General features: G+C 49.5%; 1 protein-coding gene across 1 annotated transcript in view; it reads left to right on the forward strand.

The window, feature by feature from the left end:
- The window catches only part of Atp6v1b1 (ATPase H+ transporting V1 subunit B1), a 19059-nt gene extending 10970 nt beyond the window's left edge, over window positions 1-8089 (forward strand). The window contains exons 3-14 of the mRNA XM_005369812.2: window positions 2183-2281; window positions 2431-2524; window positions 3055-3132; window positions 3899-4038; window positions 4808-4909; window positions 5487-5584; window positions 6330-6453; window positions 6688-6838; window positions 6986-7068; window positions 7448-7552; window positions 7705-7834; window positions 7926-8089. Of these exons, the coding sequence (XP_005369869.1) occupies window positions 2183-2281; window positions 2431-2524; window positions 3055-3132; window positions 3899-4038; window positions 4808-4909; window positions 5487-5584; window positions 6330-6453; window positions 6688-6838; window positions 6986-7068; window positions 7448-7552; window positions 7705-7834; window positions 7926-8089 (1368 nt within the window). The remainder of the gene's footprint in view (window positions 1-2182; window positions 2282-2430; window positions 2525-3054; window positions 3133-3898; window positions 4039-4807; window positions 4910-5486; window positions 5585-6329; window positions 6454-6687; window positions 6839-6985; window positions 7069-7447; window positions 7553-7704; window positions 7835-7925) is intronic.
- The last annotated feature ends 4749 nt before the right edge of the window (window positions 8090-12838 follow it).

Consider the following 12838-nt stretch of genomic DNA (forward strand, 5'->3'; position numbering starts at 1 on the left):
TGTGTGTTCATTTGTGTGTATTATGTGTGTGTACATGTCTGCCATCTGTGTTCAGGTGCCATCAGGCGCCAGCTGGAGTTAGAGGATACTGTGAACTTTTTACCACTGAGCCATCTTCAGACTTCCACAGACAATTTTTTAATTTTCTCCTCCAACTTCTGGAATACTGATTTTTTAACCTTTTAATTGATTGATAAAATGGACTTCACTGGTAGGCTCCCTGATAGTGTAATCTTGTATTCCTGAAATCAGTGCTGGGTGTTTATCATCATTTAAATTTGCTTTCTGGTTTGCTTGTTTGGGTTGTTTTTCCCTTAGGTTTGGCTTTGTGATTTGGTCTTTTTTAGCAAATGTTCAATTAGGTGATCTCTGTCCATGAGCAGGCAGCCTACAATTTGCCCGTAAGAGTTTTATTTTGGTGTCAAGATCACCCTTGCCTCATAAAATGGATTAAACCCAATACCTTTTCCCCCAGGCTTTTGAAGAGCTTAAGCAAATTTCAAATTATCTGTTCTCACTTGTTAGAACTTCCTGGCACAATTCTCTGTGGCTGATGCTTTAAACTATTTAATAGCTTTAAAATTACAGATTCTTGCTCAAGTTTAAAAGGAATAAAAATAGTATGTGTGAAAGGATTTTATATGGTTATTAGCATAATTTAATATCCAATAATGTTAATTCTGCTATTTATATATAAGTTCATCTTTACCTATAAAAATGAAGCTTGTGATCTGTCCGAATTGAGTAAAAGCATATGGAAAAATAAATGTGAAAAGGTTGAAGAAATTACAGAATCAACCAAAATGGTACAAGTCTTTTATCCCAGCACTCAGAATTCAGGCAAGTGGATCTCTGTGCCTCCAAGTTCAGCCTGGTCTACATACCAAGTTCCAGGCTAGTCAGTGATCTTGTCTCAAAAAAAATTAAAAGATGAATCTTTTTATTAAATTATAATTGGTTTGGCTTTGAGTTGTATTTGCCTAAGTCTTCATTCATTTCTTCTAATATATATATATATAATATATATATTGCTTTTATTGTTTTCTGAATATGATTAGTAGAGCTTGCTGTAGGTTTTTTTTCTAATAGATATTTGTTCTCTTTTCTTTTAAAGATTTTATATTTGTGTGTGTGTGTGCACATGAATGCAATGGCCACAGAGATCAGAAGACAGCATCAGATCCTCTCGCCCTGTTTTCTCCCCCCCCCAATTCCTATTCTGAATGCTCCCATGAGCATTCATGCACAGATTATATACATATACATGCATGTATATATGTATATACATACATACACACACACACATATATGTTTATTTCTCAGGTAGATATCTAAGAATAAAACTGCTTAGGTTAAATAGGGTCTCTATTCTAACCTTTTGAGGAACTGCGTGTTACAGTTCTAATTTCTCCATACCCTTGTAGTGTGTGTTTGTACTTGCTTTTTTTATTGCCAGCCACCATAGCAGGTGTGCAGTGGTATCTTTTCACTTTCTTGTTGTCCAAGAAGAATGGGCATAAACATGTTGCTACCTGCTTACTGGCCATCTCTGCATCGTTAGAGAAATGCCTGTTCAAATGCTTCCATCAAATCCTTCCGCCATAGGAGTCCCTAATATATTTTATTAACCTGATTTTTGTTTAAATTCCTAACCATTACACAGATGTCAACCCCAGCTCCATAGCTAGGAATAGGTTGTTACTAGTTCATGGTGACACCTGGAAAACAGGGAGTCTTCCTTCTGGTGACAAGTGTACTCCTCCTTGGTGCCCAGAAGACCTGGGTGGCCACAATAGCCACTTTGTGCTATCGGAATCCACCCCACCCCACCCCACCTGGCACTAACAGCCTGCCTGGAGGGCTCCCATCCTGGTCACTGCAGCCTTGTGGGGTGGGGCTTATTCTTAGCACCCTTGTTTTAAAGAGGAGAAAACTAAGGCTCATGCGTTAATGACTTGAAGGTTCGGTAGCCACGCAAATAATTAGACATTGCCACAAATGTGCACCAAGGAAGGAGATTTGGCTCAAACACGTGCTTTTGATTAAAGTTCCAGTTCTCTCCAGGGTGCCCCCTCCCAAACAAAGCCCTTTCCGAGGCACAAGAAGACAGACAGTAGCTTAAGACCAGAAGAAGAAATGGGAAGTGACATGGGCTACACCCTGGTGGCTCTTCTCCCAACAGTTTGCCCAGTACGCTGAGATTGTCAACTTCACCCTCCCGGATGGGACTCAGAGGAGTGGCCAAGTGCTGGAAGTGGCTGGGACCAAAGCCATTGTTCAGGTAAGCATGCAATGGGGAGAGCAAACGCCCATTCTACAAGCCTGGGAGGGAAGAATGGCTACTCTGCTCAGAGATGCAAGCTGAAGGCCTGCTGTGGGAGGCCCTGTTCTCTCTGCTACCCTCTCAGAATAACAAGCCATAACTCACAGGTGTTTGAAGGGACTTCAGGGATCGATTCCCAGAAGACCACCTGTGAATTCACAGGGGACATCCTGAGGACTCCTGTGTCGGAGGACATGCTGGGTGAGAGAGGAGCGGCAGGGTGGGTGCTCTTCTTTCCCTCCTAGCTTTTCTAACCAAGCCCTTCACTGTCTGTACATGTGTTTCCTAAGTGCCCTCTGAAGCCAGAGGTTACATTGTCTCTCTCCCGCTCCCATTCCTAGGGCAGGACCCAACATACAGAACACACTCAATAATGAAGGAGTGATGCTAAGTCATTACAAGGTGCAGCTGGAAGCCACCTACTGGGGGGCCAGGCTGAAAGGGTTGACCAAGCCCTCCCTTACCTGGCCTGATCCTGATTACTGATCAACCTGGGCTCAGGCCAGTGGTCAGGGTGACTCCAAATTGCCTTGCCTGTGAAAATTCCCAGCAGAGGAAGGAAGATGCCCTGCCCTTTGCAGGGACAGTCATGGAAGCTGGCCATGTGTGATAGCTGGGGGCTAAGGAGACTGGATGAGACTGGATGAGGGACTCCAGAGGAGGATGAGCAGCTGGTAGCTGTGCAGAGGCTGGGAGCCCTGACACCTTCCTGAACCCCTTTTCCCTCCCAGGTCGGATTTTCAATGGTTCTGGCAAACCCATTGACAAAGGGCCTGTCGTCATGGCAGAGGACTTTCTGGACATCAATGGTGAGAGAGCGGAGGCTCTGCACGGCTTGGAGGACACAGCCCTGGCACTTGCCCATCCAAGCCGTCATCTCTGGACCGAGCCTTGGACGTCCTGCACACACCTAGGCCAAGCCTCGTTAGCTCCACGGCTGGCCGGATGAACAGGCAGACAGCAAAGGCCTCTGTGCCCAGACCCACCACAGAACCCCAAACTGCCCCTAGCACCCCATTCTGTCATTGCACAGCACCGCCAGCCACCCTGTGGCCTTCAGTTCCCTGTGCTCTGTACTGGGAGCTGGAGGGGGGAACGCTTACAGTCCCCGGATCCCAGCTGCTCCTCAGGAAACCTTCCTGACTCCCCAACCCATCTGTTTCCCAAGGCAGTAATAGAGGCCTATGAAGCTCCCTCGTTTGACCAGGGCCACACAGCAGGCTAGTGGCAAAGCGCACATCTGTTCAGACATAGTCTTTGAGCCACCCTCTGGTCCTCTGATCATCACTCTGGTGCCTAGGGTTGCAGGGAGCTAAGGTGCTAGGGCAGTGCTATCTAAGATAGTATGGAGCCATGGCTTTTTAAACTTGAAGCAATTCAAATGAAAAGAAATTTCATTGTTAAATTGCATCTCATATGCACAAGAGCCACGGTGCCTGGGTGACGCTGTGCTGTGCATGCAGGTTTTTTCGTGTTGCAGAAGGGGCTGTTGAACAGCTGGTTGGCAGAGAGACGATGGTTGGTGGTGCATGGAAGGGCTGGAGCCTGAACCTGGCTCCATGATCATCCTCCCAGGCCAGCCTATCAATCCTCATGACCGAATCTACCCTGAGGAGATGATCCAGACAGGAATCTCCCCCATTGATGTCATGAACAGCATTGCCCGTGGCCAGAAGATCCCCATCTTCTCCGCAGCGGGGCTCCCCCACAATGAGGTAAGGGGGGCATAAGCAAGGATCAGGAACAAGCAGAGGCTTCCAGGCTACCCCAGAGCACTTCTGTGCTGAGCAAAGAGTAGCATCCACCCTGGCTGCTGTTTCCTGTCAGCTAAGGGTCAGGGTTGCATAAGAGACCCCCTAACACACACAGTCACACACTGCCTCTGGAAAAGGCTGCATGCTGTCCCCAGTGAATGGAGTGCTCACTGGCTTTAGAGAGCCCGAGTGGACTCCAGCGCAGAAGTCCTGCTTAGCTGAGCCGCAGCCTGTCTTAGGCTGTCCTCATACTAGTGTTTGCCTGACTGCCACCACCAGACAAGAACCATGTGGTTCTCTCAGAGCCACTGGTGTGACAAGACTTCGAGATACCCCTTCCTCACCATTCCTGACTGTGTCAACCCTCTCTCGAGTCTCTCTCCTCGACACATCTTGGGACAGAGGCTCTCACAGCCACACATGGCTCCAGCAGGCTGTGGGAGGTGCAGGCTCTGAGAGGCCCAGTTATCCTAAGTTAAACTGCCCGAGTCCACCCGGAGACTATTGCTCTCTGGGTCCGCTGCCCTGCTCCTTGGAACAGGTGCCTTCAATCCAAACTGTCTCCAACCCTGAGAAAGGCCACCAGACCTAGGGAAGTTCCCGCTCTTCTGGGCTTGGATTCTTCCCCGCCAAAGTTCCTAACCGTCCATTCTTTTAAGTGATGCCCGGCAGGCCAGATGTCACAGGGCTCTGGCTCTGACCAACTCCCTCCTGGTCCATCCTGTCTCAGATTGCTGCTCAGATCTGTCGCCAAGCAGGACTGGTGAAGAAATCCAAGGCAGTGCTGGATTACCATGAGGACAACTTTGCCATTGTCTTTGCAGCCATGGGGGTAGGTGGAGCTGGAGGCATGTCCCGGAAACTGTGAGAAACAGCCTTGCCTTCCTGGGCTCTAGCACAGCCTATTCTGACGGGGAACACTGAGTCATGCACCCTGAGAGGCCCCTGAAGATTAGCCCAGTCTGGAGATAGAGACCACAGCAGGACTAAAGTGGGTAGGGATGGATTCATTGACCAGGGCAGAGTGATCCTTGAGGCATCCCAAGCAGTTATAAGATGGGCCACACTTGGCCTGGGGTAGAAGCCCAGGGAACCTATAGAGACCAGATGTCTTCTGAAAGGGGATACCAAGGGCCCTCAGAGGGTTCAACTGGAGACTGAGGAGCTGGGTATGGAAGTAGCTGGCCAAGGGAGGGACAAGAAGAAGCTGGAGGTTAAAAGGGCTAAGGTTTGTAGGGGACCTGATGAATCCTTCTTGGGCCCTATGGCCACCTCAATGACGATTTACCTGCACACCTAATGACTGTTAAGTTGATCAGTCCTCAAGCTTTGCTGAGAAAAGTTGGTCATGGCTAAGCCCCGCCCTTGGCCACAAGGCCTGCCTATGGCTCCCCTGGCTACCTGTCTAGGTAAACATGGAGACAGCCAGGTTCTTCAAGTCGGATTTCGAGCAGAATGGAACCATGGGAAATGTCTGCCTCTTCCTGAACTTGGCCAATGACCCTACGTGAGTCCTTTCTATGCTCAGACTGCCCTGGGGCCTTCTGCTTTCCTAGACCTGGGACACTGGGGTTCAGGACACCAGGACTACAGTCCTAGGCCAGAGCTGTGAGGATAGCCCTTGATTGTACAGATAGGGAAAGTGAGGCCTGGGCAGGCTAGGGAGCCAGACCAGGACCCCACCTGCCCCTCTGCCCCTCACACCTGTGCTACAGCAGCTGCCCCAGCCAGGAAACCTCTCGTCCCTGTGTCACCTCTCAAGGTCATCACGGGAGACCGTTGTTTGTGGCATTTATTTAGAAAATGCCCTGTTTTGAAAGTTTTGAAGATGAAGTTTAAATCTGGGGTTTGCATGGATGAAATTAAAAATCTAATAACCTATCACCAGTATTAAGGGTACCCCTAAACTAAACAACAGAATTCTGGAGGCTGAGAGGGCATTGCTAAGGGAAGGGCTGTAGGCCCAGAGTCCGGAGCTGAAAGTGGCTGGCAAAGGGAAGCATGCCCAGGAGAGCTTCAAGCAGGAAAGGACATTTTTGACTCACCTTGGATACTGGACAAGGGAGCATCAGTGTTGCCAGGACGTGTCCACTCTTGAGCACCATTGTCTTGACCAGGAGTCCTGGGATGGGCTCATGTCACCTGTTCCCCTGACCCCATTCCCCCAGCTGACCTTACACTCCATTCTGGGGCTTCATGGGGCCCAGGCCTGGGTCGCCAGGCTCCCTGAGCCCTGTCCTGCTTGCATCCAGGATTGAACGGATCATCACCCCTCGTCTGGCACTGACCACAGCTGAGTTCCTTGCTTACCAGTGTGAGAAGCACGTGCTGGTCATACTGACTGACATGAGCTCCTATGCAGAGGCTTTGCGGGAGGTACGCTGGCTGTCGGGTGTCAGATTCAAACCACCCCTCCCTGTTTCTCCCTTGGTCTCACAGACACCCTGATAAAATAAATTCACTCTTCTCGGGGATGGTGGTGGTGGTCAGGGCTCAGTCGCAGCCTGTGCAGGCACTAACCTCTTCTGTCTCCTCAGTCCAACCTCCTAATCTCCCTTCCTGAGTCCAGCCTTTCACCTTCTGACATTCGTGCTGTTGTGGGTATTGCAGGTCTCGGCTGCCAGAGAGGAAGTGCCAGGTCGCCGTGGCTTCCCTGGATATATGTACACAGACCTGGCCACCATCTACGAGCGAGCTGGCCGTGTGGAGGGCCGGGGTGGCTCCATCACGCAGATTCCCATTCTCACCATGCCCAATGACGGTAGCTCCAGCACCTCCTGCCCTCCAGAACCCACCGTCCATTTTCACCAGCCACCCCATCACTCCCATGCTGAGAACAGAACTCACATGTCCCCAGGCAGATGAGAGCCCAGCTTCCGTACACTGAGGACAGGGTATTTGCTTACAGATATCACCCACCCCATCCCAGACTTGACTGGCTTCATCACAGAAGGACAGATTTATGTGGACAGACAGCTACACAACCGGCAGGTACTGTTCCTCCCAATAGCTACCTCTTTTTGGGTCTGGCTTACCTCACTCAGGATAGTGTTTTCTATTTCCATCCATTTGTATGCAAAATTCAACTTGCTTGTAAAATAATCAAATGTTTTGAAATGTGAGTGTTCCATTAATTAATTTCATCTCACTGCCCCTAGCTCCAGCTCCCTTCCTGCATGGACTCACCTATGTAGAACCCCCCCTTCCACCTGATAACCAAGACCTAGAATCTATGGGGAATAAAGTAGGCGGAATGTAGCCCCCCTCTTTCCCTAGGATGAATAGGAGTCTTCTGAAAAGGCCACGGAGGAGCAGGTGAACGAAGGGAGAGCCTGGGTCCGGCCACCAGCGCCTCTCTTCTGCTCCCCAGGTCTATCCCCCCATCAACGTGCTACCTTCCCTGTCACGGCTGATGAAGTCGGCCATAGGCGAGGGCATGACCAGAAAGGACCACGGAGATGTCTCCAACCAGCTGGTAAGGAGAGGAGCGGCGGATGCAGCAACCTCGATTTAGAAGCTGGGGTTGTGAGTCCCACCTAAACAAGAAGTTCCCGTATGGGCAAAGCTCATCCCCAGCAATGGGAGCTCAGCCTGCAAGGGTGGTGAGCCCACGCTGACCTTCCATAGTACGCCTGCTACGCCATCGGGAAGGACGTGCAGGCCATGAAAGCGGTGGTGGGGGAGGAGGCACTCACTTCGGAAGACCTGCTCTACCTGGAGTTTCTGCAGAAGTTCGAGAAGAACTTCATCACCCAAGGTGGGGCGCGGCGGGGGGCGGGACTAGGACGGCCTGGCCCTCCCCTTCTGAACGCGAGACCTTCACGCTCACGCTCAAGCTTGGTCCTCAGGTCCGTACGAGAACCGCACCGTGTTTGAGTCGCTGGACCTGGGCTGGAAACTGCTGCGCATCTTCCCCAAAGAGATGCTGAAGCGCATCCCGCAGAGCATAACGGACGAGTTTTACTCCCGCCAGGGGGCGCAGCAGGACCCCGCGTCCGACACGGCCCTCTAGAGCAGCTCCAGGCAGCAGCCTCTGGCTTATGGTCAAGCCCATGTCTTATGCCCTATGTTGACAGGAGTGTCTTTTGGTGAGGGTGGGGGCTCTTTTTAGGGACAGGCTGAGAATGAAAGTGGGTGGGGGAGCGGGGGACGGGAGGCGGGGAGGGTCCAGTCTATTAAACCGCACTCTACTGAACGTCACCTCAGTCTTGTACTTTGATTTTAGAAGCCCCGCCTCCAAAGATAAAACTGAAATGGAAAACAAAAACAGTAACTGAGATGAAATTTATCTCCGGTGAAAAAAAGGTTGAGAAAAATTTGCTAATTGTTGTAGGTGAAATGATACCATGTGGTTTGTAAAAGTCTTTAAAAAGAAAAATCCAACTAGGCGTAGTGGAGCACCCTTTTAATCCCCAGTAGTTGGGAGGCAGAGGCAGGTAGATTTCTGTGAGTTCGAAGCCAGGTCTACATAGTGATGGCCTGTCTCAAAAAAAGAAAGAAGGAAAGAAAGAGAGAGAGGGAGGGAGAGAGAGGGAAGGAAGGAAAGAATGATTAAAAGAGGAAGGGAAGGGAATGAAGGAAAGGAAGGAGGGAGGGAGGGAAAGAAGAAAGAAGAAAAAGAAAAAGAAAGAAAGAAAGGAAAACTCAGCTGAATCAGTGCCCTAGCAGCTGACAGCAGAGTTCCTCTTAGGGGAGCATTTCAGTTCAAATGAGAGCTGAGATGATGTGGCTGAGTGGTAAAGTTGCACACCCTTTAGAAGCCCTGGGTCCTGACCCCTGCACCACATAAATCAGGAGAGATGGCATGGACCTGTAATCCTAATATTTGGAAAGTGGAGGCAGGAGGATCAGAAATTCAAGGTTTTCCTTTACTACATAGCAAGTTGAAGCCAGCCTGGGCTACATGACACCCTATTTCAAAAAATAAAATAAAATACAAACTGGCTGCGGCTATAGCCTACTAGTAAAGCACCCAGTGCTGCACACACAGCCTAGGGGGCTCCTAGCCCTGCAGAAGATACAGACGATGGCTCAGCTAGGAAAAGCACTTACCACCAAGCCCAATTGCCTGACTCTGAGTTTGGTCCCCAGAACTGGCATGGTGGAAGAACACCAGCTCCCAAGCTATCTTCTGACTTTCATGTGTGTGAAAACACACACACACACATAAATAAATAAATGTTAAGGGAGGGAAGTGAGCTGTGTGTGGTAGCACACACTCTTAATTTTTAATCTTACCAATAGGAAGCAGAGGCAGGTAGATCTCTGAGTTTCAGACCAGACTGGTCTATATAGTGAGTTCCAAGACAACTTGGGCTGTATAGTGAGACCCTATCTCAAAGAAAGAGAGTTCAGGAGGGAGGAAGGGAAGAAAGGAAGGAGGGATGGGGGAAAGGAAGGGAGAGAGGGAGAGAGGAGGAAGGAGAGAGAGAGAGAGAGAGAGGAGTATTCTAAATCTCAGCTATCCCGGCTGCCTGCTCTTCTTCAATGCCATCCCCTCCAGAACTGCTGTTACAGCCACGCTGTGAGCTCCGGGAGTCCAGCAGGAACATCCAGTGCCTTTAACTGCTGGGCCCATCTCTCCAGCTCCTCAGTTTGCTAATTCTTTCCTGTACACTTTCCCATCTGCCACTGGGCCCTTGCTCTATTTTTCAGTGTGATTTCCAGTTTCAGAATGTTCACTCTGTTCTCCTTAAATAACAACTCTGCATCAGTGCACTGTGCCTAACAAGATGTCCCAGCCTTCATTCCATAGTTTTCTTTAGCTCTGTGAACATGCTTTTAAGCGCTACTGAGAAGTTTTGTTAAGTTTTATTAAGTCTGGCATCTGGGCCCCTTCTCAAGCAGTTTGTGCATTGCCCAATTTTATTTTTATTTACTGCTTTTGGGTTTTGGTTTTCCATTTCTTTGTTCATCTCACACTTTTTCTTCTGAAAACTGCTATTTCCAGTCATGTATGTTAGCAGCTTTGATCTGCCCATTCCTCTCTCTGGGACTTGGTTTTGTTGCTTGTGTGTTGGTGCCCAGGATGGATGGTTTTAGTAACATCTTTCCCCTCTCGAAGCCTTGGGTGTAACTACTTCTGGAAACAGCCCTGCAACACGGCAACTCTGGGGCTGTGATGGTTTAGGTAGGGTCCTTGCTGGCTGTCTGATCTCTCTGTTTAACTTTCTGCCTCTGCTGATCCGACACCCAACTTTTAGCTCCCACTAATCTCCAGTCTCTTGTTCTATTTCCCATGATGCCTCTGGGAGTAAACTGCAGAGATCATTCTTGTCAACGGCCTAATTGACTTGTGTTCTGACCTAGGGCGGATCCCCAGTCTCTCCTGGGGTTCCTCTGGTAAACCAGTTGGCCTACTAGTATTTTTTTAAAAAATTGTTTACCATCCAAATCTCCAGGATTTGAACTTCTCCACAGTTTCCTTTGCTAGGAATCTTTAGAACTCTCAATCCCCACAGATTGACTGGTTATAACCCCCAAGTCCCTTTGTGGGTGAGCGGACCACTTTTCTCAGTAATATCATGGTTTTTTGCGGGGTTTTAGGGTTTTTTTGGGGGGGTTAGATTTTGAGCAATAAAAACTCAAAAGAGTCCCCCGCCTACCCTTTGAGAAAAAAAAGCTGCCCTGCTCCTGAGGGCTTGATAGAGAAGGAGCCCCTGCCTTTCTCTTAGCTCCCCAGTCTGTGGTGTGGAGAGCTGGCATCTTGCTCTTCACAATGAACATGTCCTGCATCTTCAGAGACAAGGAGGGAGGAAGTCCCATTTTCCCAACCACGACCCCCCACTTTGGAGCTTCTGCAGTTCTCTGAAATAGGGGTGGGATCTAGGAATGGCCATGGCTCCGACACCCTAAGCCCTCCTGTTCTTAATAAAAATTTGACTTTTGTGACTATTTCCTCATTTTACATACCTTAGGGCAAGGATTTTTGTTTTGTTGTTGTTGTTTTTTGTTTCGTTTGTTTATTTTTCAAGACAGAGTTTCTCTGTGTAACAGCCCTAGCTGTCCCAAAACTAGCTCTTGTAGACCAGGCTAGCCTCAAACTCACAGAGATCCTCTTACCTCTGCCTCTGCCTCCCTTAAAGGCCTGTGTCACCACCATTACCCAACGCAAGGCTCTTTTTTAAGTTTCAATTTTGAGAGAGTTTCACTACGTAGCCCGGGCTAGCTGGGAACTCACTGTATAGACCAGGCTGACCTTGAACTTGTGGCAATCTTCCTGCCTCTGCCTCCGGAATGTTGGGGCTGTAGGTGTGCTTGGCCACGCCTGGATCACCTGTTTATTCCATAAAATAATTCCCATGTATCCTGGTTGTTTCTGAGGATTGTGTGTCTGCAGAGCTCCTGGGCTTCCTGCAGAAATGGAGGCCCCGTTCAGAGATTTGAAACATATTTACCTGACACGTCAGGCACCTAGAACATGCCAGAATCAGTCTCTCTCTGTCATTGTCTCTGTATCTGTCTCTGTAACTCTATATGTCTCTCTGTCTCTCTCTCTTTCTCTCTTTCTTTCTCGTGTGCGTGTGTGTGCGCACGTGTGTGTGCATGTGTGTGCATTCCTGCACACTCCGGGAATCTTCCTGTCTCCACTTTCTCAGTGTTGGGGTTGCAAGCATGTTATCACTCCTGACTTTCCATGGGCTCAGGGAATCTGAAATCAGGCCCTCACATTTGTGATGTAAGCACTTTGCCGACTGAGCCATCTCACCAGTATTCCCTTCTGGATGCCTCTCGGGATCACCTTGAACTGTCATGGTCCTTACACGGTAGATAATGAAGTCCACTCCTGGATCCGCCAATCGCAAGGAGACCGGCCGTCTGGAAACCCCAGTGGAAGGGACTAAATACCTGCCTACCATCCAAGGCCTCTTCAAACCTCAGGAACTGCTCTCAGGTGCATGTGAAGGACCTGTTGAGGATGGGCGTGGTAACAGAGTGCTCAGGAAAGCAGTTGGGGAGAGGCCAGCACCCCAGACACTTGTCTTCCTCTACTCTGGTCCTATAGGCAAACATTTCCTGCCCTACCTGCTAGGACTTGACATTCAAATTCCATTTCTCTCCCAAATACAGATGATGCTCAACCCACAAAGCCACCATTAGCCCTCCTGGCACCTAGGATACTGACCTGAAAGCCCTATTTCCTGCCTATTACCAGCATAGCCAGGCCCTAAAGCCCAAGAGAGCACACTGACTGATGGAAGCCAACTCAGCCCCTGCCTCTGCCCAGCTTTCAGCAGCACATGCCCCTTCTAGAAGCACAGGCTAAGCCGCAGAGCGAGAGTGGGGGTGAGCACTCAGCCCTGCCCCATGCACGTGTACTGCTACTCAGACAAGCCAGGCCTGGCGGGCCAGGCACAGCTCCTAACTCTCATTTGTTTGCAGCTGCCCAACAGTGCAGAGATGACTCTCAACGTCCCTTGGGTGTCACAGTGCCCCAGCCCACACAGCTCATTCCAGTGTCCATCATACCAGTCCTAATCATTGTACCTCATGGAGGGAGCTTTTTACTAGTTAGACTTTCCTGAAAGTGACAGAAACCCAGTTCAAAGTAGCTTAGACTTCAGAAGGACTGCAAAGGGATTTTATGACAAAAATGGTGTGGGACAGCAAGCCTTGCATGCTGGAGACAGTACCTCTCTGGGTCCCGTGCCTTCTCCAAGCACTGCCTCCTCACCCAGTCTTCTATCTCCCTTGCCAATTAATTACTCTGGAGACACGCCATTACCCCTGCTCTCCAGGTGGAATTCTGGTACTTCTTGTG

Source organism: Microtus ochrogaster, unplaced genomic scaffold (assembly GCF_000317375.1).
Source record: "Microtus ochrogaster isolate Prairie Vole_2 unplaced genomic scaffold, MicOch1.0 UNK62, whole genome shotgun sequence".
NCBI lineage: Eukaryota > Metazoa > Chordata > Mammalia > Rodentia > Cricetidae > Microtus > Microtus ochrogaster.